General features: G+C 38.7%; 1 protein-coding gene across 2 annotated transcripts; it reads left to right on the forward strand.

Moving 5' to 3' along the window:
• Positions 1-1,944: 1,944 nt before the first annotated feature.
• VCAM1 (vascular cell adhesion molecule 1) lies at positions 1,945-27,574 on the forward strand. 2 transcript variants are annotated; one of them, XM_043999741.1, is made up of 9 exons: positions 1,945-2,117; positions 2,677-2,952; positions 6,801-7,127; positions 10,290-10,553; positions 13,212-13,487; positions 17,254-17,580; positions 19,078-19,344; positions 22,536-22,802; positions 26,241-27,574. In XM_043999741.1, the coding sequence occupies exons 1-9, from the start codon at positions 2,054-2,056 to the stop codon at positions 26,390-26,392; spliced, it is 2,220 nt and encodes a 739-aa protein (XP_043855676.1). In that variant the 5' UTR covers positions 1,945-2,053; the 3' UTR covers positions 26,393-27,574. The 2 variants fall into 2 exon arrangements, with proteins under 2 accessions (XP_043855676.1, XP_043855677.1); XM_043999742.1 differs by lacking the exon at positions 22,536-22,802.
• Positions 27,575-27,977: the final 403 nt, after the last annotated feature.

The raw sequence follows: 27,977 nt of genomic DNA on the forward strand, positions 1-27,977 counted from the left end.
GTGGTGGAACTTTGTGAACGGCCCACATTAAATTAACGAAGCCAGATAGCCAAATAGTCAAAAGTCCCCAGTTTAGTCATCCATAGATTAGCCCCCCCCCAAATTTGAGCTAGTCATTCAAAAATATTCTAACACAGCCCTATTTGATATTAATCTCTTCCAACCTCCCTATACTCCAGATAAACTAGAACACAAGCTGTTCCCCAAACCATCCTCACCACTATACCTACACATGGGTTATCTCCTATGCCTGGAATGCATCTCCTGTCAAAATCCTCTCCTCCTTTCAGCATGGAGCTCAAATGTCTCATTTTCCATGAAGTCTTCTCTGACCACCCCCCTCTCAGTTTCCTTCCCCAAAGTGTTTTCTCCCTCCTCAAACCTTACTACAGCATTTTCTCTGGGCTTCTTTATGCCCATCAGGCTCAACCTTATACATCTAATTTTCTTCCCAAGTAAATAAGTTCCATGAAGGCAAGAGTCATGTCATTTTACATGTCTGTTCCCAGGACCTAGCTCATTTATTAATGAGCAATTAATTAGCAATGCTTGTCAAATCACTGTTGTTTAGATGGCAAACTTCAATGATGTTACCCTTCCTTCTACTCAAAGTTCATCCATGAAAGGTCAAATGCATTTCATTCATTCAACTTTAAGTACCTACTTTAGGGAACGTACAGTGGAGATACACAGAGAAGTAAGACACAGTCTGTGCCCTCAGAGAACTTAAGATACTATGCTATACAGTATAAAAGTTATAATGCGGGGCAGCTAGGTGGTGAAGTGGATAGAGCATTGGCCCTGGAGTCAGGAGGACCTGAGTTCAAATCTGGCCTCAGACACTTAACACTAGCTGTGTGACCCTGGGCAAGTCACTTAACCCCAATTGCCTCACTAAAAAAAAAAAGAAAGAAAGAAAGAAAAAAGTTATAATGCACTATAAAATATGTTTTTTTATTTAAAACTATACTATAAAAAGCTATACTCTACTGTACTATACAATAAAATAGAATACAGATGAATAAATGATACATGAGCTAGTGGTTAAGAGAGTTCATAAGAGGGAGAGAATTTTTTCTGGCTGAAGGGCTCAGGAAGCCTTCATGAAGGGGAGTTAGATTTTGAAGGAGAAAGAGAGAGGAGGCATAACACTCTGGCACAGGGTAATTATATGAACAAAGGTGGAAAAGGAGGACATATGCTACTTCAGGGAAGGATTGGTTTCCTTTTGGTCCTTGTATCATCAATGTCTACTACAGTGCTAGGCACATATCAGATGCTTAAATACCTGTTGAATTGAATTGAACTGAGGCAACTTATACTATATAAATCTATCATCTATCTATTATCTATCAATATATTATCTATCTATTGTCTATCACCTATCTATCATCATCATCATCTAGCTATCTAGCTATCATTTATCTATTGTCTATCAATTATCTATTGTCTATCATCTATCTATCAATCATCATCATCTATCTATTATCTAGCTATCATCTACCTATCTACTTACCTACCTACCTACCTAATTTATGACATCTAAGTCCATCACCCAATCAAAACATTTGGGGGTTTTCTTCTTTCTTTTTCTTTTAAACTCCTCTCCTTACTAGCCTAAGTATATAATTGTCCTGCAGTGGTGAATTTCCACCTATCTTTGCCAATAAACACATTATAATCTTGGGGTCTTTTGTGCCCAAATTCAGAGGAATTCCTCAATTTAAAACCTCTGTTTACTACCGGAAGGCAGGCTTGGAATGTGCAGATGTCTGTGATTTGGCCTCTAGAGCAGTACAAGGGGTTAATACTGAGGAACTTGGCTCTGGGTCAGCCTTTTTTTTTTTTTTTCCTTGGCTCTGCTCTGGGTTTCCCCGTTAAGGGATTTCCCTCCGCCTCTGCAGCAAGACCCTTTATAAAGAGCAGACTCTTTCTTCTATTGCTTACCCAGCTGCATTCACTTTGGGAGCTGTAGACAGTCCCTGGGTTTCTTCAGGTAGCACAGAGAGCGGGGCAGTTTGGACTTGCTATTTCCTCCATCACAACATACAAAATGCGTGGGCACAAGCTCGGAACTGTTCTGGCCACCAACCTCCTTTGGATGGTATTTGCTGTGTGTGAGTTCTTCTTTCATTTCTTTTGCCTGACTGCATCCGTCTGAGCTGCTGGGTTGATTTCAGACTCCTTGTATTGCTGTCAAGAATGGTGCTGTGGTTTTTAAAGATAGAGGAAAACTTTGTTGAACTTAGTTTTCAAAGTGCTGTTGAATTTAGCTATACATCAATGATCCAGAGTGGGGAGTGCCTGCAAATTAAACTTATTTGGAATATGATTTCCCACATGGACTGGATAATTCTGGTTCTTGCCTCTGGTACCTTTGTCAGTTTTCCATCTTTGTGAGGAAATCGATCCTACCATTTATCAAAAAAGGCCCTGAGATATAGTGGCCAAGTGTAAGCCTTATAGTTGTGGATCTTTTACTAAGGAAGATGATTCCAACATCTTCCTTGACAACACTCTTCACTGTCTTTCTGAACACTTAGCTGGTCGTTTCAAGTTATTTGGGCAGGACAGCTGATGTATGACATTTTGCCCAGGATCCCAGAGTGTTTAAAAGGTAAAGGAATACTAAATCAGAAATTGGTAGTAAATTTTCTTTTCTTTTTTCCTTTTCAGCAGAAGATATGAATATTGAAGTTGGTCCAAGTTCCAGGGTCGCTGCTCAGATTGGTGGTTCCACCAAGCTGACCTGCACAGTGACTGGCTGTGAGGCCCCTACTTTCTCTTGGAGAACTCAGATTGACAGCCCCCTGGGGGGGAAGGTGCAAAATCAGGGCACCAAATCTACCTTGACCATGGATCCGGTTAGCTTTGAGAATGAACATTCTTATCTGTGCACAGCCTCATGTGGAAGCAAGAAAGTGGAAAGAGGAATCCTGGTGGAGCTCTATTGTAAGTTATTTACTCTTTGAAAGTGATATTATAACATTAAGAACTACTTGTTTTCAGTGAGATTAGTTGGAGGGAATGAATGTCTGAATATTCCATGGGGGGCGGGGCTAGTGTTAAATGGGGGAAATAAACAGGGTGCATATATATATATTTTTATGAGATATTTTATTTTTTCCGTTACATGTAAAGATAGTTCTCCACTTTTGTTTATACATGCTTTACAATTTCAGATTTTTCTCCCTCCCTCCCCTCCCTCCCCCCTCCCCTAGACAGCAGGTAATCTGATATAGGTTATATCTATATATCTCTATACATATACATATAGATATATATATATATACACACACACATATATATACACATAATAACATTAATCCTATTTCTGCATTAATCCTGTTACAAGAGAAAGAATCAGAGCAGTGATGCAAAACCTCAAAATAGAAAAAAAAAACAACAGCACCCAAAACAAAAGAAATAATATGGTTCAATCAGCATCTATACTCCACAGTTCTTTCTTTCTTTTTTTTTCTTGGATTTGGAGATCCTCTTCTATCATGAGTTCCCTGGAACTCTTCTGTACCATTGCATTGGTGAGAAGAATATAGTCCATCACAGTAGGTCAACACTCAATGTTGATGATACTGTGTACAATGTTCTCCTGGTTCTGCTCATCTCACTCATCATCAGCTCACGTAAGACCCTCCAGGTTTCTCTGAACTCTTCCTGCTCATCATTTCTTACAGCACAATAGTATTCCATTGTATTCATATACCACAACTTGTCCAGCCATTCCCCAATTGATGGGCACCCCCTCAACTTCCAATTCCTTGCTACCACGTAAAGAGGGTGCATATATTTTTAATGATTAAACATGTGTCCTTCCTGAATGATTTGATTCAAGCCAGGGAAGAAACTACTGCTTACTGCTAACCTAAGGGTTTCTTTTTTTTTCTTCTTTCTGCAAAATTGTCATCTTTCAAGGCTTAGTCCAGATTAATGTCCCTTCCACATAACTTTCCTAGATTCCCTCAATTTTTAGTGCTCACTTTCCCCCTCCTAACCTTCTGGTGACATATTTATATACTTCCTCTTTCCCAGTAGAACGTCGGTTCCTTTAGCACAGGGAATGTTGAGGTAGATACTGGAATTGTGATTATATTGATATAGGGATCTCCCTGGCATGAAAGCTCCTTCCACCAATGCAGGTCAGTGGTTTTCCTACAACTTCTGATTATAAGTTATAACTTAGAAAGTTACTTAGAATGCTGAAAAGTTAAGTAACTTGGCCAAGGTCACGTAGACAGTATGTGCCAGAGACAGGACTTGAACCAGCGTCTTCCTGACTTAGGGGTCAACTTTCCATTCACTACACAGTCATCTCTTATAAAGTCATCCAGACAATCCAGTTCATTAGCATGCAAGAGTAGAGCTAAACCTCTCTATTCACATTCCCTTAATTCATAATTTCTCCCTCTCCTCTTCCCCACTCCCCCCATTAATGGGTACAAATCTTAGTAGAGAGACTATCCCTAGTCTTCCAGATTCTACTTTGCCATTAACACAGCAGTATTTCAAGATAGTCACCTGTATCTGGAAAAAATTCTCTTGCTTTCAACAGAGAGTCTTAACCTAATTAATGTTGACTCATCCATCTATTCAGTCCAGAAGTTCAGCCACCTTTGTCTCTCTAAGGGGATAAGAATTGGGCAGAAGTGGTGGGGTGTTCCTGGGAGCAAAATTTAAAAATAGATACTGAGGTGAGACGAGAGAGAGTTTTCAGAGCTGGAAAATGGGACTTTGGGAAAGTTGGTGAGACTAGCATAGGTGTCTTATGGTAGATCATAGACCCTGCCTCTCCCTTGCAAATCACTGAGTCAAAGACTGGTGAAACTGGAAGGGACTTTGATTAGCACAACCCCTAATTTCAGAAATGAGGAAACTGAGACCCAGGGAGGGAAAGGAGTTTGATCCAAATCTGTCTGTTGACTTATCTTGGATAGACCAAGCAAAAGTGAAAGAATGAGCCCCAATGCATGACAACTGTAATTACTATGTGAGACACACCACTTCAGTAGTGTGTCCTTTCTACTCCCCAGCGATGACAGGAACTAGGGTGAAAATGACCGTATCAGAGAAACCCTGATTTGGTTTCTCTACCTTGCTTTGGGCAGCAGGATTTAAATATATAGGTATTATACAAAAGAGGTTCTAACTAAGCCTGTCTCAACCCCCCAGGACTATAGTCAAGATGAATTAGATTATCTCTGTAAAGAGACTTGAATTGTTCAGAAGGGAGGTGAATTATATTGTATTATATTATACAGATCCAAGGATTGATTGTGGTTGGCACATTCCTAACCATAAATGAGAACCAGAAAAAAAAGAGAAAGGCAGTATTGCAATATGTAAAGAGTTGAGAAGAGATCACTTTTGCAGCTTTCTGTTTAGTGAGAAACAGACCATGACATATGGCTAGAAAACTGTGTTTAGAGTCAGCAAGTTCAGGGTTTGAATCCCACCTCGCTGTGTGAATGTAGATAAGCCACATTCCCAGGGCCTGAGTTTGCCCCTCTGTAAAATGGGCATATTAATGCAAGTTGTAGGTGTCTCACAGTGTTGCTCTCAGTTTTACATAGAGGATAAAGGCATAGCACTTTTGCAAACATTAAAGCACTTTGTGTCAGTTATTGTTATAATTGCTAGTCTCCTCATACTCATTATTTTGATTGATTTAATATGGGAGGTGCCTCAATGTCATTGTTCAGAGATTATGTCCTTTTATTAGCCATTAAAATTTTGTTTTCTAGCTGAGTGGAATAAATTCCCTTCTCACATTCACCTCTAAGAGTATCTAGCTGCCTTCAAAACTTTCATGGAAATCTCTTTGTGTATATATTTTGTACCAGATGTGTATATGCTGTCTGCCTTAATAGAATGTAAACCCTGGGGACAGCTAGGTGGCACAGTGGATAAAGCACTGGCCTTGGATTCAGGAGGACCTGAGTTCAAATCCAGTTCAGACACTTGACACTAGCTATGTGACCCGCCAAAAAAAAAAATCGAATGTAAACCCCCTGAGGGTGGGGTCTGTTTCACTGTTTTTTGTATCCCCAGAGACTGACACATAAAAGGTCTTTCACAAGTGTTTCTCAACTAATTGGTTGAGCTATTACCACACTTTTTACCATAGTCTATGAAAAATGATTGGAATATCCATTTTTAAATCTCCAGAAAAATGTATTTATTGGAAAAAAGAATAGGGCCTTGATAAAGAAATGGGGTATGTGTTTTAAGTAATTCTATGGTACTATTCCTTTTCTAGAATTCTAAAATGATGACTCTGTGTGGCTTGTGGGTGTACCAGGGACTTAAAGTTTATATAAATGGAGCATAAAATCTAGCAGGGACAAAAAAAATGACAGAATAATTCACAATCCTGGCCTGACAATAATTGTATATCTGTTATCCAAGGACCAATATAGCAAAGTTTGGAGATATTTCACCACTCACTCAATCAATACATATTTCTTAAGAACCTGTTATGTTCTAGGCACTGTGCTAAACAGTGAAAAGGCAAAAGATGGTTTGCCTTCAAGGAACTTACAATCTTATTAGCTATGAAGGGATGTTTTTGTTTTTATTTTTTGTTTTGTTTTAGGCCACAGCACTTAACAAAGCTGTCTGGTAAGGCATAAAAAAGGTTATGACTTGCATCAATAGGGGACATATCATAGAATGTTGAATATATGCTATTATTGTGCACACTAAAAATATATTAATTTAAACCATCCTTTGTAAACACCAGAAAAAAATCCCATTCATACCTGGGTTTCTTTTGATATTTGAAGCTTTCCCCAGAGATCCAGAGATTGAGATGAGTGGCCCCCTTATCGTTGGAAGCCCTGTCACTGTTACCTGCAAAGTCCCAAAGGTCTATCCCTCTGAACGGCTGGAGATGGCATTCTGGAAGGAAGATTCTCATCATCCTATGCAATTACATGAGATTGTGGAGGATGTTGATGGGAATAATGTGGAGACCAAGGGTTTGCAGATGACTTTTACCCCCACCATGGAAGACATGGGAAAATCCCTCACTTGTGAGGCCAAGTTACCTATTGATGAAATGGAGTTTGAGCCCAAAGAAAGGAGAACAATACAGCGACTTCAAGTGAACAGTAAGTACATTTCATCAATACATTTCTGACATGGCCACAGGTCTTGTGGGATCTTATATCTCTATTTGACTGGCAATGACATTTAGTATAGGGTCTATGTTGTCAAAGAGAAGTTGTTTGTTTACTCTCATTTAATGCTATCACTAATTCAAATCTTTTTGCCAAATGGTTATAGAAGGGGTTCATTTGCCTGGATGAATCACTGTGGCAATTCTTAACAGCCCACATTCTGTTTTCCATTACACATGGTGGATATAAGAGGAGGGGCTTGAAGGGAGGTTGAGGAAAGCAATAGACAAACTACAAATGGTGATAGGAATGATGATGATGATTGATGATTGATGATTGATGACAACTTCATCTTTTTCTTTTGGAGTACATCTGTGATTTTTTTTAATTTTAATTTTTTTTTGGTGAGGCAGTTGGGGTTAAGTGACTTGCCCAGGGTCACACAGCTAGTAAGTGTTAAGTGTCTGAGGTCAGATTTGAACTCAGGTCCTCCTGACTCCAGAACCAGTGCTCTATCCACTGCGCCACCTAGCTGCCCCTACATCTGTGATTTTTAGCAGTATAGGAAATTCCTTGGAAGGAATCTCCTTTATCAAAGCAGATTGACACCTGTTCTGAAAAGTATAGTAGTAGAGAGTTGCCTGGGGAAACCAAGAAGTTAAGTAACCTGTCCAGAATCACACAGCTGGTATGGGTCATAAATTGACCTATATCCTTTCTGGTTCCAAGGATTGTTCCTTTTTGATTGTTTCATATTGCTTCTCCATATTTATATAACTCTTTTAAAAACATTGTTTGAGAAGAAGGGGAAGGAGAGGGGAATAAGCATTTACATAGTGCTTACTATATGCCGAACACTATACAAAGTACTTTTCACAAAAATTATCTCATTTGACTAATAATCTTATAAGAAAAGCATCGCATACTGATAATAAGTCAAGTCAAGAAGCATTTATTAGTCACATACTATGTATCAGGCACGGTGCTAAGCATTAGGGATACAAAAAGGCCATAAATAATCTCTGCTCTCAGGGAGCCTGTAGCATAATGGGGGAAATGACACACACAAATTATATACAGACAAGATAAAATAAATTGGAGATAATCTTAGAGGGAAGATATTAGCATTAGAAGGGGAACCAGGAAAAAGCTTCTTGCACAAATTGGGATTTTAAACTGGGATCTCAAGGAAGTCAGAGCCTCCAGGAATTGGAGGTGAGGAAGGGGAACATTCCAGGAATGGGAAACAACCAGTGAAAATTCCCAAAGTCTGGGAGACTGTGTTTTGTTGAAAGAACAGTAAGGAGGCTAGTAACAGTGAATCACAACTCACATCTCTATGAAACTTTAAGGTTTCTAAAGTGTTTTCTTCACCACAACCCTTTAGTCTAAGGCAGAGTTTTTGTGACCCCTTTTCCCTGGGTATATAGATAAATAAAATAGATATACATAACCTTTTTCTGTTGATAAAATTTTCCCAACCCCTCACATTCAGTTATACAACCCCACATGGGGTCACAACCCACAGTTTAAGAAGCTTTGGTCTAGGGAGTCCAAGTATTATCACCATTCCACAAATAAAAATTTGAAACTTTGAGAAGTTGATTTGCCTATAGTCATAAAGCCAGTATCTAGTATGGGATTTGAACCATTTTCCTGATTCTGGGGGAGCTAGGTGGTGCAGTGGATAGAGTGCTGTGCCTGGAGTCAGGAAGACTCATCTTCCTCAATTCAAATCTCGCTTCAGACACTCACTAGCAGTGTGACCCTGGGCAAGTCATTTAACCCTGTTTGCCTCAGTTTCCTCGGCTGTAAAATAAGCTGGAGAAGAAAATGGCAAACCACTTCAGTAACTCTGCCAAGAAAACCCCAAATGGGATCAAGGAGAGTTAGACACAGCAGAAATGATTGACTCACAACACCAACAAAATTCCTGATTCTAAGTCCAGTCCTTTTTCTAATGAACCATTTTTAAAGCAATAAACAGGAGCTTTGTTCACACAGCTACTAACAAGGTCTCAGAGACAAAGTTTAAGCACAGGTTTCCTGACTCTGAAGTCTAGCCTTCCTTCCATATTACATTGCCCTCCTATACCATGCTGGTATTCAAGCTGGTAGTCAGATTTGCTAAAGCAAAGAGGAAGGAACCCAATTTTGCAGTAAATCTCACACTTAGTAAATCACAGCCAATCTGAATAATTAAATGAGAGAGATTTTTAAAAAATTAATTAATTAGTCTCTTTCACTCAAACATGGTTTAAAATGCTTTTACTTTCCAGAGGCAACTAGGTTAGTAAAGTGGCCATAGCAATGTATTTGGAGTCCAGAGAGTTGAGTTCAAATTCTGCCTCAGATACTTACTAGCTGTGTGAAAGTCATTTAACCTTTTCTTAGCCTCAGCTTCCTGATCTTTAAAAATGGATGATAATAACAACACCTATCCCACAGGGTTGTTGTGAGGATAACTGAACATAACATATATAAAGTGCTTTACAAATCTTAAACCACTATATAAATGCTAGCTGTTTTCTGAATCTAAGTCTATATGCACATCAATCTATCAAAAAAATTCTCCCTTTAAATCACACATCAACAACTATAGGGGGGCAGCTAGATGGCGCAGTGGTTAAAGCACCAGCCCTAGATTCAGGAGTACCTGAGTTCAAATCCGGCCTCAGACACTTGATACTTACTAGCTGTGTGACCCTGGGCAAGTCACTTAACCCTCATTGCCTGCAACAAAAACAAAAACAAAAACAACTATAGGGTTGGTGTGAGGATTAACTGACATAACATTTATAAGTCAGTTTGCAAACATTAATACTACATATAAATGCTATTTTCACAAGCTACATCTACACATATACCAGTCCATCAAAAAATCCTCCCCCTAAATCACCAAAAGCCCCCCTAAAACTTGGTAAACTGGATTTTGTTTAAATTTTTTTATTTTGACTACCAAACCACTTTTACTGGGCTTATTGAATGGGTTAAACCAATCAATATGTGTGTATAAACGCAGTTTATCTTTAAATAGAGAAGCCAAGTTTCTAAAACACTCAGGCTATCATTTGTTTAAAGAGTGCCCTGCACCCCCACTATACTGACATAATGGACAATGACAACTAATCCAATGGCCTTGCCTTTTTTCAGTTGTACCCAAGAACACAATCATTACCATCACCCCCTCCAACACTGTGCAAGAAGGAGATTCTGTTACAATGACCTGTTCCAGTGAGGGCCTGCCACAGCCACAGATCTTTTGGAGTAAGAAACAGGATGATGAGGATCCATTGCCTCTTTCTAAAAATGCGACGTTCACCTTAGTGGGCACAAGGAAAGAAGATTCTGGAACTTATATGTGTGAAGCAAAGAACCAATTTGGAAAAAGTAAAAAAGAGGTGGAAATAACTGTAGGTGAGTCAAATGAGTTAATTTCTGTCATGCAATTGGCTAGTGGTAGCAACAACAGTCATAGAACCCAAACAAAATTTTGAAAAAATATTCTAAGATTTATACTACTGTTAAATGAATTCACTCCTTTGTATCTCAGGCTACAAAAGGTTAATTCCCAAGGAGTCCTTGAATGTATTGAGCTAATAAAAATGCTGTGCTGCTAAAATTGCCTCCTGGAATAACTTAGCTTTCTAATAAAACCTGTCCCATGTCAAAAGTGAAGAGGAAGGAAGTTATTGGCTTTTAAGAGCTGTATCAACTCCTTCGGGCTATGAGACTAAAATTGAAGGCCCCTACACAAGTAATTTATAAACTATCATAACAGTGGTCTGAAAAGTTAATTATTCAGAGATTTAGTCAATATTATTATGATTCCAGGGCTAAGATAAGAAGGGGAAATGTTAATTGGGGGAAAATTAAGGGTCTTATATCTAAGTTACATAGGAAATAATACAAATATATGACTAAGACCTTTTCCCTGATGGATAAGTGGGCAAAGGATATGAACAAAAAGTTCTCAAAAGAATTTTAACTGTTAACAACTATAGGAAAAACTGCTCAAAATCAGTAATAATTAGAGATATTGAAAAAACTCAGAAAATTGGTAAGGATGGAAATAGGCAATATTGGAAGGGTTACAGAAAGACAGTTGGTGGAATTGTGAACTGGTCCAGCCATTTTGGAAAACAATTTGTAATAATGCTTTAAAAAGTGACTAAAATGTTGATCCAGAGATCTCACAGCTAGGCATATATCACAAAGTGGTCAGACAGAAAGAAAACTCCCATTATAGGTCAACATATTTATTGCTGTGCTTTCTCAGATCACAAAAAACTGCAAAGTAGATGAAGATTGAAGAATGACTAAGCCAGTTGTTGTATACGAATATAATGGAATAATAGTGTACTATAAGAAACAATGAATATGAAAAAATTCAAGACAACATGGGAAAACTGATATAAACCCATTTAGAATGTAGTAAGCAAAGAATATACATAATGATTTGAGCAAAGTATATGGAAAAAATAAAATAAAATGAAGTGCTGTTTAATTATAATGACCAACTTTCATCCTGGAGTAAAGGAAAAAATGAACCTCTCTTCATTGTAAGGGGTGGGTAATAGAGGGTACATATATGGAATATCACATATATTATCAGACACAGTGTTTTGTTTGGGATTTGCTGAACAGTTGTGTTTGTGTTTAAAATCTTCAAATCTTTGTTAGAAGGAAAGGCTTGCTTCATAGGGGAGGGATAAAGATATATTTTGAAATTAATATGATGAGGGGCAACTAGATGGTGCAGTGGATAGAGCACTGGCCCTGGATTCAGGAGGACCTGAGTTCAAATCCAGCCTCAGACACTTAACACTTACTAGCTGTGTGACCCTGGGCAAGTCACTTAACCCCAATTGCCTCACCAAAAAACAAAAAAGAAATTAATATGATGTAAAGCCAAGATCAATTAACTTGTAAAAGATCATATAATCACAGATTTGTATGTGAAAGAGACCTTAGAAGTCAGCGAGTCCAACCTCCTCCATTTTACAGATGAAGTAATTTAGACTCATGGAGATTTTGCCAAGGTCACAAAGGTAGGAAGTGGAAGAACCAGGATTCAATATGTCATTACTTCACTGAATGATCTGAGAAGGCTCACAAGGAAAGAATCAGATTCATTTTATAAATGTCCACCTTCTAATACTGGAATCAAAATATCACAATTGATTTATAGATATTATCTTAAAGGAGACCTCTCCTTTTAAAGGCTCAATCTAAAAGTATATTGAAATGTAAAGCAGGTTGGTCTGTTTATAAAGGAGCACAAGCAAATGCTAAAAAACAGGATGAATTATTTGTGACTTGAAATCTTAGCTTTTGATTTACTTCCAAGGGGCAGTTGGGTGGTGCAGTGGGTAAAGCACCAGCCCTGGATTCAGGAGGACCTGAATTCAAATTCAGCCTCAGACATTTGACACTTACTAACTGTATGACCATAGACAAGTCACTTAACCCTCATTGCCCTGCCAAAAAGAGAATCTGATTAACTTCCAATGTGATTTTTGTTTTAATTTCAGATGTGTGTGAAACTGAAATACTAGAACTCAAATCTTAGGTTCAGGGCTCTCAAAGGCATCCTTTCTGATGTAAAAGGAGTGACTATTGTCTTTTCCAATACTTCTAAGTTATAAATTCTCACAGATCTCATTTCATTTCCATATGGGATCAGAATAGAGTTAGTTGTTCTAGCAACCAGGGACAGTGTTTTGATCATCTTGTCTTGTATCAAATCTTGGTCCTGGTGAAATAAAGAAGACAGCCTTGCACCCCCCCCCCCTTTATTTTTTTTAACAATTCTTATCTCTGCTCATTCACTCTGTTTTTCAAACCACTTAAATGCTGTTGACCAAGTTAGTACACTTGGGTTACCTTGGGCTATTTTTAAAAGTGGATACTTTCCCTCCTGGAAAGTAAGTTTTAAGAGAGCAATTTCTTCTTTTCAGGTGAGAAGTTGAAGGGTATGTGATAAAATGACTGAAAAAGAGTGGAATGGAAAAGGAAGAGAATCTTATAAAGTTTGATAAAGGTTTATATCTCACTTTCTTTCTCTCCTTTCAGTGAAACCTCTTACAGTGGACATCTCCCCAGGACCAAAGATTACTGCTCAGATCGGCGATTTTGTTGTGCTGACCTGCACCATGATGGGCTGTGAGGCCCCCTTTTTCTCCTGGAGAACCCAGATAGACAGTCCCCTATGGGGGGAGGTACACAATGAGGGAACCAAATCCACCTTGATCATGAATCCCATTGGCCTTCAGAATGAACATTTTTATCTTTGCACAGCATCCTGTGGGGACAAGAAAATGGAAAAAGGAGTCAAAGTAGAACTTTACTGTAAGTAAGCCAACATTGTAAGTGATCTATTCTTGTTCTAAGTTATCTAGCCAACATGCTATAGTGGAGAAAGTGCTGGACTCAGAGTCAGGAAGGCATAAGTTCAAACCCCAGGTCTGCTACTTACTGCCTTTATAACTTAGAAAAGGTCAATTTGACAAGGATTTATTAAGTGCCTACTATGTGCCAAGAACTAGGGATATAGAGAAACACAAAAACAAGTCTCTTCTTTAAAGGTGCTCACAGTCTCAAGGGAGGAGACAACCTCCAAACAACTATGTACAAATAATATACGTAAGGGATAAATTGAAAAGTCATATGATCTTTCTAGGCTATAGTTTCCTCATTGACAAAATGAGGGAGTTGGACTAAATAAGGTCCAACTCAAAGGTCCTGTCCAGCTCTAAATCTATGATTCTAAGTCCCACATATAATACTCAGTAGTTACGTTGCTCTAGGCAAGTCAATGTACCTCTCTGAGTTTCAGAGTCTCTTCATCTGCAAAATGGGGATAGTACCTGTACTGACTACCTCACAGAGTTGAGGAAATTAAATGAAAAAAATTTTATATTACATTAATAATAATAATACCATAATACCCACACTACACAATGATAAATACACAATACAACGAAGAAGAAGAAGAAGAAGAAGAAAAAGAAGAGGAGAAGGAGGAGGAGAAGGAAGAGGAGGAGGAGGAGGAGGAGGAAGACATAAATGAGCTCCTTGAGAGAAGAGACTGTTTTGGTTTTTCTTTGTATCTCTTAGAAGAGCAGGGCATAGCGAGCTGAGTATGGAGTCAATAAGACCTGAGTTCAAATCTATCCTCAGATGTTGGTTAACTATATAGCCCATAGGTAATTCACTTAACCACTGCCTGCCTCAGTTTGCTTAAGAGTAACATGGAGATAATAATAACATCTTCCTCCTTGGGTTGTTGAGGGGATCAAATGAGATAATATTTATAAAGAGCTTAGCATAGTGCCCATACAAACCTCAAAGCACCATGTAAATGTCAGTGATCATTATTTAAAAGTTGGAAATTGTTCATTTTCAGTGGGATTGGCTGAAAAAAAAATCTGATTCCATGTCTATGCAGTGAGACAGAAGTGTTTAGAGAAGGAAATAAACAGGGCACATGATTCCTTAATGAGGAAACCATATGTGCCTGATGAAACTTTTTCTTCAAGCATGTGGTAAAAATTACTGTTTACTGCCATACTGAGGAATTTTTTCCCCCAGGCAATTCACTTGATTTGTACTCAAAGAGCAAGCAGAAAAACCCTGACATACACAGTCTTGTGGCTTGCCCCATAGTTAGCCCAAAGCTTGGCTCATATATTAGGGTGTCCATAGTCAGTAGCCTATCCCTTACCACACTCTCCCAGTTCTGTCTCCAGTCATTGACCTGAACAGATTATGTATTTCAGACTCTTCCCTATTTATGTAGCTTGTTGGCTGACCTTGGGAGAGGCTCTGACAAACCAGAGAATGCCAACTGATCTTGAGTCAGTGCTTATTGATTCAAAAGGACCAGGGTTACCACTTCAACAATATCTGTGGCTATCTCTGAACAGTGGGAACTGGACAGAAGAGAAAGAGTTTGGGCTGAGGGGCACAACCAAGAAGCAGAGCTAAAAGTGAGAGGAAAGTAGGCAGAAATATAGAACTTTGGGCTTGAGGCAGGGGATCTGCAGTGATGCTGGGGATGAGGTTGGGCTAGTGTAAGTGTCCTCTGGGGAATTCACTTCAGCAGTGAGAATGAAACCTTCCTTGCAATTCTGATGAACCACTTCTTCTGCTTGGTGAAGAATAGTCCAAGTAAACAGTTTAGGAACCCAAATCCAGTCCAACTGCAACTTGATACATAGAATGGACTTTATTTGAGTGCCTTGGCTCATAATGATGGTGGGAAATAATAGCACAATTACCTACCACATGATTTTCTTGACATGGTTGCTCTGTCTTCTTTCATTGAGCAGGATTCAAAAGTACACATTGCAGGGATTTTCCATCAGAACTACTGACCAATCATTTCTTACCTCCTTGAGGCTGTATTCAGGGGGGAAATGGATTATGTCTGAGAGAAATTTGAACTTCTCAAAAGAGGGTTAAGTTATATTGTATCATCTTTACACAGAGCCAAGGATTTGCTGATGTCAGCACATTCCTAACCATAAATGAGAACCAGGAAAAGAGGTCTTTATTGCAGTAAGGAAATAGCTGAGAATTCATTTTAGCATCATTCTGCTTAGTGAAAAATAGTCTGATCTTTGTTCTGGGACCTTTGCCCTTATAACTGATTTAATGCTGAATATAACCCAATATTGCTCAGATCTGCCACCTCTTTATTTTAATTTTTGGTCTGGATATCATTTTATGTTATAGGAAACTTCATCTACTCAGTACATATCTTATATGTATCAAGTTATTTACATGTTTGTTTGGTTTTTCCCCCTCTTGTTAGAATGTGAGCTCCTTAAGGAAAGGAATTGTTTTGGCCTCCCTAAGAGGTTGCTAGATGGCACACTGCATAGAGAGTTGGGTATGGAGTCAGTAAGACCTGAGTCAGAATCATTCTCAGATGTTTGCTTGCTGTGTGGACCTAAACAATTCACTAAACCACTGCCTGCATCAGTTTTTTCAACTGGAAAATGGAGCTAATAATAGCATCTTCTTCCTGGGGTTATTGAGAGGATGAAATGAGATAATATTTGTAAAGAGCTTAGCATAGTGCCTGGCACATAGTAGGTGCTTAATAAATGCTTGTTGACTGCCTAGCTGAAATTCCCTTCATCAACAGAGATCAGTAACAGTTCTCTAAGATCTTATAGGCTAAGAGAGTTGCTTGGGGTGAGGAGAGTTTAGATGACTGGCCTTGGATCCTGTAGCTAGTATGTGTCAGAAGTGGGATTGAAACAAAAGTCATACTGATTTTGAGGCATGCTCAATCTCTCTCTGTCTCTGTATCTCTGTCTCTCTGTCTCATTAATGAGTCTCTCAAATTATGAGATCAAATCAAGTAGTAGCTTCCTTGTCTTAAAGGCCCATGTCTTAAAATTTCAGTAAGATGTGTTCATTGGAGTGGAAATAATTGCTGAAATATTTTAAGAAGTTGTCAAATCCATCTGCATGGTATCTCCCTCTCATGGTCTTCACTAACTTATCAATGGTCTTTCTAAGTTTCTGGCATTAAAAAAAATCATGGTCCACTGAACAGCCTTTCAATGATTAGCCTTTCTGAAGTTAACCAGACTGGTCCTCAGGTGGCAGACACATAGTCTGTCCAACAATGGCCTATATACAAAACCTTTCTATCTTGGTAGGACTCATACCTTCCTTCTCTTCTGAATTGGCTGTCCAGATCCCAGTGTCATACTTCACTCTATAATATATGAGCAGAGTAGAATTCTTGTGAAAGAGAAGGGAGATAACAAAGTCTAAATAGTGAAAGTGTTTGTTTTAACCAATCCCAGTAATCCTAATAATAAATATTTTAAAATATATTAGCCAAGGCACTGTGCATTATAAAACATGCCTTTGTCATCAATGAGATTATATCTTAAGACTAGATAATTAGCATAGTTTTGCTTCACATGCCGGTATATGTATTTACATATGTTATTATCATGTCCCTAGGGACCAAAAATTGGCATTTGAAAGCTCTTCCTGCTTACAAACATTAGCTTGATTATTCTCTGAAATCATCTTATGTAAATACCAGCAAAAATCCCATTAATACCTGGGTTTCTTTTGATATTCGAAGCTTTCCCCAGAGATCCAGAGATTGAGATGAGTGGCCCCCTTATCGTTGGAAGCCCTGCCACTGTTACCTGCAAGGTCCCAAAAGTCTATCCCTTAGACCGGCTGGAGATGGCATTCTGGAAGGAAGACTCTCATCATCCTATGCAATTACATGAGATTGTGGAGGATGCTGATGGGGATAACCTGGAGACCAAGGGTTTACAGATGACTTTTACCCCCACCATGGAAGACATGGGAAAATCCCTCACTTGTGAGGCCAAGTTACCAATTGATGAAATGGAGTTTGAGCCCAAAGAAAGGAGAACAATTCAGCGACTTCAAGTGAACAGTAAGTACATTTCAGACATAGTCAAAGCCCTAAGACATGTGGTAATAGAACCATGGAGTAGTGAATAGGGAGCTGGCCTTGGAGCCAGAAAGACCTGAATTGAAGTCTTGCCTCTGGAAGATACTTCTTGGGTGACTCTGGGTCACTCACTTAATTTATAACCTCTAGGAAATCTTCTGAGATTGTAAACTGTAGAGAAGATGACAACTACCATTGATAGAGGTAATACCCTCACCTGTAAACACCAGATAAGGTATCAGAAAAGCAGGGAAGGGCTACTGACTGGTTTGTACATCACCTTTCTATTTGTGTGACATTGGGCAAATATGTGAACTTTGTAAGCCATTGAGAAGGGAAGGGAATAAGCATTTACATAACCCCTACTATGTGCTAGGCATTGTGCTAAGTGCTTTACAAATATCTCATTTTATGCTCATGACAATCTTGTGAAGTAGGAGCTACCCCCATTTTATAGATGAGAAAACTGAGGCAGACAGAGGTTAAGTGATTTGCCCAGGATCACATAAATAATAAGTGTCTGAGACTAGATTTGAACTAACATCTGCTTGGCTTCAAGTCTAGCACTCTATTCACTGAGTCATCTAGCTGCCCAATATATAGTAAAGTAGAAAGAATAAGGTATTTGGAGTCCCAAGACCTGAGTTCAATTCCTGATTCTAGTACTTAACAAGTGTAGCTGGGGACCCCTCCTTTTCTGGCCAGACTATGCTCCCAGACTAATCCCCAATTCTACTCAAGCTCCATGCAGCTGCCAAATCTCATATCCCCAGTCCCAAATCCAAAATCCCATGGGAGGTGGCCCCATCCTCTCTCATCATAAAAGGGAGGAAAAAATTATAATTCCCAAGGTGCCTGCCTGTCATTCAAAACATTTGCCCTATGCCGTTCTTAGCCTTGAAGGGTCCTGTATCATTATATTCTGATAATTTCTGCTTTATTTACAGACCCATGACAAGTCATTAATTTCTCTGGCCCTCATCTTCCTCATTTATAAATTGAGGGGTTTGCAATGATTCCAAGCTCTCACTATATTTCCCCATTCAGGTCAACCCTATAATCACTTGAACCTTAAATTAGTCAGCCCCAAAGTCTAGTTTTGGGCAGGTCTGTGTGAGGGCCCCATAAACTTCTTAGGAGATGATACGAGAAAAATATAACATAATGATGCATTATGCTTTTTCACAATTAAATTCAATAAATATTTATTGAGCATCTAAAATATACTCACAAAGATGTGGGCTCTTTCCTTAAAGAGCCCAGAATCTAGTTGAAGATGAAACAAATCCCACCCTAATAACAATCTCAGGCCAATAGTTACAGCAAAGGTGTTCATGCCATTACTTGCCTTATCTCTAAACAGTTCAGGCAAACAGTGCAAATTAGCATCTTGGCCACCACCAGCCCTTTGGTGTGCTTCATTAAGCTCCTGTCAAATTAATTGCTCTCTCACACTTGCCCTTTGCATTCTTTTTGCAGTGCCTCCCAAAGACACACGCCTTACAGTTTTCCCTTCTGATAGCATCAAGGAAGGAGACTCAGTTACTATTTCCTGCACATCTGGGGATGTTCCAAAGTCTCAAATTATCCTGAGGAAGAAAACAGAGATGGGAGATAGAGAGCTCGAGTCTCCAGCCGGCGTTCATTTCATACATGCAGCCCAGTTAGAGGATGCTGGAGTGTACGAATGCGAATCTAAAAATGAAGGTGGCTCAGAAATTAGGAGCCTGACACTTGATGTTAAAGGTCAGTTCTTTGGCTATCAGTTTTTAATAATTCCATATATTTCAAAAGGATGTTTTGCGTTAGGAGAATGTCTGTGGAAGAGGGGTAGAGTGGAGTTCAATTCCACTTCTTTTTGGTGACTTCATAAGATTTCCCAGAATAATGAAACACATCTGGTAAATCATGTGGAGGATTGCCAGAGAGTTGGAATAAATCATTGTGGAGGGGATTGCCATCTATTTTTTTCCACCCTAGAGACTTGTATTGAATGCATCCTTAGTCTCCAAGGCCTTGTACTGGCCAAGTGTTTGACCAGACTTAGCGTAGCAGTCAACTGGAAAAGAGGGAAGAGTTTGGATCCAAAAGCCCCTCTTCCTTGCTTCCATTGGAGAATACCTTTCTCTGAAAACATAGTAACTATTTTTCCAGAGTGACTCCTTTCAGGATAATTACCATGGTTTTCTTGTTGAGAGAATTCATGCACCATAGAAAGGAGATCTCAGACTGTTAAAATGTAACCTCAAAGATTTCAATCCCATCTTTTGCCTGCTCAGCCCATCTAACCTTATTCTGATGGAAAGGAAGGAGAGGATCTATGCCTGAAAAATGAGCAGGCTACAGAGAAACTGACATCATCGACCTTTCCATAGATGTGCATTGACTCCCCTTAGGTGGGGGATGTGGACCTCTCTCATAGGATCATAGATTTAGAGCTTGAAGGGCTATTTATTCCAACCCCCTCATTTAACAGATGAGGAAACTGAGACTCAAAAAGTTCAAGTGATTTTCAAGGGATCATATCGCTACTAAGTGGCAGAAGTGGGATTTGAAATCAACTCTTCCTGACAGTGGGTCTAGCATTCCCTCTTCCTCTGCCAGTTTTCTTACCTCCTGGCATTGAAAATAAGCAAATGAATTATTAAGTAAACCTCTCTCGAGCATGCAGGGTGACACACAACTCTATTCCATGAAGCAAATGGTATTATCCTCACTTAAAGATTCCCATGTAACCTTCTATAGGGCAGAGTCACTCGAAGGAAGGGTCAGAAGAAATATAATTTACTGGACTGTAATCTGCTTACAGGGCCCTAATTATGATTCATGAGGTACATTGCTGCCCCATGCATGAATACTGTTTATTTTAGCAGCTTGGCAAAAGGAGCCCCTCCCTTACGCCTACCAGTCCTATGTCCTTGTGTGAGTCATGTAACTCTCTGAGTTTCCTCATCAGGAAGGAGATAAAAATGCTTTTTCTCAGACGGGGCAGCTAATTGGTACAGTGGGTAGAGCTCTGGACTTAAAGCCAGGAAGACCTGAGTTCAAATCCAAGCTCAGACACTTACTAGCTGTGTGGTCCTGGGCCAGTGGCTTAAAGTCTCTCTGCCTTGGTTTTCTCATTTGCAAAATGGGCATAGTAGCTACTTTCCCAGTGCTGTTGGGAGTAGCAAGTGATATAATATTTGTTCAGTGCCTTGCAAATGTTTAAAGTGATGGATAAATGCTTCTTATCCTTATTCACAGCTTACCTACTTCACAGGGTAATTGTGAGTAAAGCATTCAGATGACTATAAAGCACTAATCAAATGTAATCTGTTATTTTTTTAAAAAATACTTTTTGATATTTTGTTTTTATATCATAAGTGTTTCTAGATTGCTTCCCTTGCCCCCAGATCTCTTGTAAAAAAACGGAAACAATTAAGCAAAAGTAACAGTCAGGGCCAGCCTTGTGGCACAGTGAATAGAGTGCTAGGTCTGGAGTCAGGAAGACTCATCAGCTAGTGTGATCTGGGCATATCACTTAACCTTGTTTGCCTCAGTTTTCTCATCTGTAAAATGATCTAGAGAAGGAAATGGCAAACCACTTAAGTTTATCTCTGCCAAAAAACAAAAACAAAAAACCCCAAACAACAACCCAAATGGTGTCATGGAGAATCAGAAATGACTGAACAACATCTCATCTAAAACATCTCATCTAAAACTGCCTGCAACATTCTATACCCGTAGTCCCTGACCCCAACCTCTTTACTAAATATATATGTGTGTGCGTGTGCGTGTATGTATCTATATGTGTGTGTGTACATACATACATACACGAACAGAAATCTCTTTTTCTCCCATGCTTGTCCTACATTTTCAGGATCCACTTATAAATGCCTGAATCATATTTGGCTCTTTTGGGTTTGTTTGTTTTTTAAAGTGTACTTGGCTTCTTCCCTTGTGCCCCCAAAGGAACATTTCAATGTTTCTTTGATGCTGATTCTGCATCTGAGGGGTAGTCACTTTCCTAGGATCATAGACCTGGAGCTGGAAGGGACCTTCAAAGTCATGGTCCTGCCCCCCTCATTTTGCAGATGAAGACACTGAGGTTCAGAGAGGTTCAGAAAATTTCCCAGAGTCACAGAGCTAGAAAGTGTCAAAGGTGGGATTAGAAGCTGGATCTTCTGGACTCTGAGACTGGAACGTTATCCACGAAGGCATATCAACTTTCCATCATATCTTACTGCTCATTGGTTTCCAAACCTGGTGAGCTAGGTAAGGAGTCCATTTCAAACTGCCTGTATGCTCTCTATGCAGTACAAAGTGAATATGGGGTGCTCCTAAACCAGCATGAACAGTTGTCACCATTGTTTTTTTGAGGGGCTCCACACTTTGTATGCCTCCACCATTGATGAGCTTGGAAGAAAAACAGTCCCTGAACCTGAGCTCAACAGTGTAAAAAACACTTGCCTTGCTGTCCTTGTAGAAATAAGAGAGGAAGTTTTTAAGGCTAGAGAGTCCAGCCCTTTCCATGCATGTTAAATGAGTTTCCTTTCAGATAGGAATCAATGATTGATGTCAGATAAAGTGGGAATAGGGCTGGATTTGGAGTGAGGGGCCCTGGGGCCAACTTTGCTACTTATTTCAATATGAACAAGTTTTTAAATCCCTCCCAGTCTCAGCTTAATTTTCTGTAAAACAAAGAGCTGGACAAAATGACCTCAAAGACTGTTTCCAGCTCTAATGAAAAATAACTAGAGACAAATGTCAACCATGATGAAACTTTAGGAGCAACAGCTGTTTCTCATACTTGAAAAGTGATGATTACCAATCTGTTTTTTTAAATTAAAGAAAATTAAGCTGGAGCCCAGAAAAGACAGAAATTTTTTTTAACTATTCAACCAAATTTCTGAGGACTCGTAGCCAATCTTACCCCATGTTTTCTGTCTTTACAGTACCTCCTCGAAACACAACAATATCCATCCATCCATCTAGAACTGTTCTTGAAGGGGAAAATGTCACCATTACCTGTAAAACTTTTAGTCATCCTCCTGCAGTGATGGTCCTCAAAAAAGTTGACGTGGACAATGAAGTGACTATGTGTTCACAGAATGGAACATTCACTTTATATCACGTCACTCCTGATGACACAGGGGTCTATATAATCGATGTTTCCAATGAGGTCGGAAATGACTCTGGACAGATTGAGATCTCAGTTATGGGTAGGAGGACTTTCCTTCATTCCTTATTATGTTTTCTTGTTTCTTTGATGCCCAAGTCATCTTTATGATGTCTCCACTAAATTGAGCTCTTATATTTTTATATATTTTATCATTTTATATATTTTTTTGCTTCTTATAGCTAATATTTCTCACTGAAAGACATGACCTAATGCTTCCCACTTTTAGGCTATCTTTCTTCCTTATGGTGTCTACTTTTCTAATTGCTTTATCTAATTAAATTACTTATCAGGTTCGTCATTCTTAAATGAGGTATTCTCGATGAGCTGCATAATTCAGGCCCCAAACTCAATTTGGCTTAAAATATTTGGATTTAGATGATGCAAATAACTTAGGCAAAATCATTTTTGTCTTTTTTGTTGCCTGGGTTACATAAATAACTTGCATATTGCCAATTTAATTAAATTGGTTATGTGGACCACGACAGTGAGTGAGACACATTCTTAGAAAATGGATGTTCATGAGCCTTCAACCTTTCTTTTGCTTGCCAAGTTGATGGAACATGACATCCTAAAGTTGCCCTGGTAATAGACATAACTGCTTATTTGGAGTATATTTATGGGATATGGGTGCATGTACTTGAGAGGAAAATGAAAAGAGAATCAAAAAATAATGCTTGGACTTCTCATGTATAATGGGTATCATGTTGCTTGCCTTCTCAATGGATGGAGGAAGAGTCGGAGGGAAGGAGAGAATTTGGAACTCACAAGAGAAAAAGAATGTTAAAAAAGAAAAATAAATTTTTTAAAAGAGTTAAAAAGGATAACGCTTAGTAAATTAAAAAAGAATCTTAGGGGATGAAGAATGCTCTTACCCCTCGTGTCATCATTACTGGTAACTAACCATAGTAAAGGGGGCAATACAGGTGTTTGGCCTAGCCTAGCAAAAAGACGAATGGAGAATTGAGGCAGTTCCTGGGACATTTAGAGATAATGTTGATGAGGTTTTTGCTTCACTTACCTGAATAATTAGCTCAATTCACTTTGCTGGTGTGGATACTGTTCAGTGTGTTTGCAGCTTTCCTTTTGATTGCTTACCCCACTTCTGAGGTATTTTATCTAAAATTAGTGTGAATTTACATGGGGAAAAGAAATCCTATGCTTTGAGGAGCTACTTGACTAGTATTTAAGGTTAAAATGTATGTAAGTTCAAATGAACCACAAATGTCTTTAGATCATTTTACAATGTTAGGTTATCTGTTATTAGCCAGTCCTCAAGATTACATGAGGGACCAACTGATTAATGATAAAAAGTAGACTAGAGGGGCAGCTAGATGGTACAGTGGATAAAGCACTGGCCTTGGATTCAGGAGGACCTGGGTTCAAATCCGGCCTCAGACACTTGATACTTACTAGCTGTGTGACCCTGGGCAAGTCACTTAACCCTCATTGCCCCACCAAAAAAAAGTAGACTAGAGATAGAGTGTATATAATAGCACATTAATTTGTGATATGAAGTAAAAACAACAATAACAACAATGGATCTGAGGTCACGTGGGAGGGAGCTGTGTTTTAAATCTCAATATTACCTAGATGATTCTAATAGACAATCATAGATTTAGGGTTAGAGAGGACCTTTGAGACCTTATGCCCAGTTCCTTTATTTTATAGATAAGTAAACTGAAGCATGCAGAGGTTAAATGACTCTCCAGGGTCACCCACTAAGGCAGGATTTGAATTCAGTTTTCCTGACCACAAGTGCTCTATTCATTGTGCCACTCAACTGCCTACCTTGAACAAATAATTTTATCACACTGGTCTCAGTTTACTCACTAGTAAAATGATAGGGCTGTAATAAGGGCTAGCATTTTAATGTTTGCAACTCATTTTACAAAGACTAATTCCTTTTATTCTTGCAACAACCCTAAGAAGTATGCACTATGAATATCCTCATTTTATAGGTGAGGCAGACAGTGGTTCAGTGACTTGTCCAGGTCACACAGCTAATAAGTGTCTGATGGTGGTTTTGAACTCAGGTCTTCCTAACTCCAGGTTCAGGACACCATCCACTGTACCATCTAGATTCCTCTTTGTTATCCCCAAGTCCCCTAAATCCCTTAGGTATGACATGAGGATTTCACCATTGAGGGGAATTCTTGATCTGGAAAATCCATCCAAAGAGACAGATTAACCATTCATTGGAAAATGAATAGTTTTAGAGAGTTGTTTGGGGAACACAGAGAGCTTATGTGATTTGCCCAGGGTCATGAAGTAACCATGAGTTAGAAACTTAAATAAAGGCCTTCTTAACCCTAAATATGGCTTTCTCTATTCTTTTATGTACCATATTTACCTGCATCTTGGTGCTAGAGTAACCTAATATGGAAGACAAATATAAAGGAACATAAGTCAATAGGTAGTTGATGGCAAAAGAAAGTGTATTTTTTAAAAAAAGACAGCCACCAAACTGAAATACTGTACATATGTGTATATGCATATATATATATATATATATATATATCTCAGAGAGGAAGCATAGCTCAAGAACATAGGTCTTATAAAGCTCTGCTGAAATGTGTGAACTGTCTTCTTGCATTTCTGATTGTGCTTTTCTATTCATGATGATTGGGTCCTGGTTCTCTAGTGAGTATGCCTAGTCTCAAATATAAAAGCAAATACAGAAAATAGACACTATATTCCCACCTCATCCCATCCATTTATATTCTCTTAGATGGATGCTAAAATTTCACAATCACTACCACTGTACAATGGAAGCTCTTCAATTCATGAGAGCATCCTTGTATTGCCCTTGTCATAGCAATCACCAATACTGGACAAACAGATTGGGTCTCTGCTGCCAAAATGAAGCAGGTATTTCATTCAGTCAGCTGAATCCCTCAGTCCCCAACGCTATACTCATCTTAATTTTTGTTAGATTGAGAAGGGTATGAGGTTCAGGTCAAGATGGTCTAGATCAAGGTTCTTAACTTGAGATCTGTAAATAGATTTCTGGGGTCCACAAAGTTGGGTGGGAAAGAAAGAATGTCTTTATTTGCACTACTCTCTCACTGAAATTTAGCATTTCCTTCAATTGTGAATTTTAAAAAAGTTATTCTGGGGGCAGCTAGGTGGTGCAGTGGATAAAGCACTGGCCCTGGATTCAGGACTCCCTGAGTTCAAATCCGGCCTCAGACACTTGACACTTACTAGCTGTGTGACCCTGGGCAAGTCACTTAACCCTCATTGCCCTGCCAAAAAAAAAAGTTATTCTGAGAAGGGATCCATAGACACTCTGACATGACTCAAAGGGGTACATGACATGTACATAGAGCTTAAGAACTTGGTTTAAATCATTATTTCCCTTTACTTCATAGTGGGAAACTATCTGTACTCTTCCAATAAGTGACATCTTTATGATACTACCACATTTAAATTTTACCACTTTTATAACTAATGTCAATTGTTTTTCTTTCTTTTCCAGAAATTCCTAAATATTTTTCTCCTCAACTTCTTGCACTATACTGCTTATCTTCCCTGATAATCCCAGCCATTGGAATGGTCATATACTTTGCAAGAAAAGCCAACCACAAAGGTTCTTATAGCCTGGTAGATGCCCTGAAATCAAAAGTGTAGCTGTCAGTTCAACCAAAGACATTTATCAGTCAACCTTTGATCACTGCTCATCATTCCATCTGAAAAACAACATGCTGTGACTTCAGACTCTTCCTCCTGCACCTGGTAATCACAGGGAATGAAATATCTGCCTTTTCTTTTTCTTCCTCCAGAAAGGAAGCCAAAGGGAAAGTTGCTACCTGTGAAGTAAGGTTTTTTCACTGGTCCAGTGAAGTAAAATGGCTGGAGTGGTTCTTTGAGATGTATATAGAATAGCATTTTTTGTACATATGTAAAATAAATATCCCTAGTCAAAATAACATCACTTTCCATCAAAATCTCCTCCCAAGAAGATTATCCATCTGAATACATTTTAAAGAATAATTTATACCATTCTCTCTTGATAATTTGCCTGGTATTCTATTTTTATAATTTTTGATACATTTTATTTTGTATTAACAAGATGTAATCTTTATAAAATCTCCTGAAAACAATTTCATCTTTTGTAAAGATGGCAAAGTTTCAGACACGGTATTCTGGATGAAGAGCCAGCATTGGAGTCAAGACAACTTGAGTCCAAGTCCTTACTCTGATATATGCTGGCTGTGTGACCATGGGCACATTGCTCAACCTCGCCATGCCCCAGGCAATTTTCTAAGACTATAAGTTTTAAGATTGTAAGATGAGTTGTTGGACTGAATTTGTGGAGGGCATTTCCACCCCATGAGTTCCTCAAACTGATGAAATCACAAGACTGAACTCCTCTTCTCAAAGAGAAAGAGAGAGAAAATCCAATAGTGAGTACACTAAGAGGGTTGTAAGTTTCATTTCAGGTACAAATAACCATCACAGAAGGGGCCAATGGTGGCATTTCTCTTCTGTGGCTTTAAGGGTTTCCAGTAAATGAGTGTGTGTTTACAGTCCTTTACACACAGGAGAGACAAATGCCACCATAAGACCAATGACATTAAATATGCCATAGTTAGTGCTCAATTCACTATGGTGGTAAACTGCACTACTTACTCTATGCGGTACTGGTGTAATTACGAAAAATTTTCTAAGTGTGACTGTTCTGTCAAGTCTTGGGTGACTTTCTCTGTTATCTTCATTTGGCTTCATTCTGTAAAGTTTCTTTGTACAGTAAAAAGATAAATTCTAAAATTGGAAGATGTGTGGTTCTTTGCTATAAACTAAACTCTTGTATAACTGATTATGTCTTTAAAGCATGAGTTAAAAAATAAAATTCATAAGAAAACAAAAGGAAGTTGGACTCATTAGTTAGGAGAAGAGATGGTTACAGATGAATAAGCCTCAGTTATCAGGAAGATATACCCAGTATGGTAGACAAGTCCTTCACCACCAATGACTGATCAGAAAGAAAGAAAGCTTATAACATAGGCATATTTTGCTGCAGAAGTGTGCCTATTCCCTTCTCCTAAAGCTACTCTCATGTACAGAATGGCCATTTTCATGAAGTTATGCCTAGAAGTGAGCATGGTATTCTACATGTAGCCTGACCAAGGTAGAATATAATGAAACTATCTCCTTCTTCTCTCTGGTCACTACATTTGTATTAATACAACCTAAGATTATAGCTACCATATTA

The sequence above is a fragment of the Dromiciops gliroides genome, chromosome 4 (genome assembly GCF_019393635.1).
Source record: "Dromiciops gliroides isolate mDroGli1 chromosome 4, mDroGli1.pri, whole genome shotgun sequence".
Lineage (NCBI taxonomy): Eukaryota > Metazoa > Chordata > Mammalia > Microbiotheria > Microbiotheriidae > Dromiciops > Dromiciops gliroides.

What these genes read in the sequence shown, in the direction of transcription:
- VCAM1 (XM_043999741.1), top strand. Translation starts at nt 2,054, where the DNA reads ATGCGTGGGCACAAGCTCGGAACTGTTCTGGCCACCAACCTCCTTTGG. An exon ending in AGAGGTGGAAATAACTGTAG is followed by an intron (nt 10,554 to 13,211) that starts GTGAGTCAAATG and finishes CTCTCCTTTCAG; the next exon opens with TGAAACCTCTTACAGTGGAC. An exon ending in CCTGACACTTGATGTTAAAG is followed by an intron (nt 19,345 to 22,535) that starts GTCAGTTCTTTG and finishes CTGTCTTTACAG; the next exon opens with TACCTCCTCGAAACACAACA.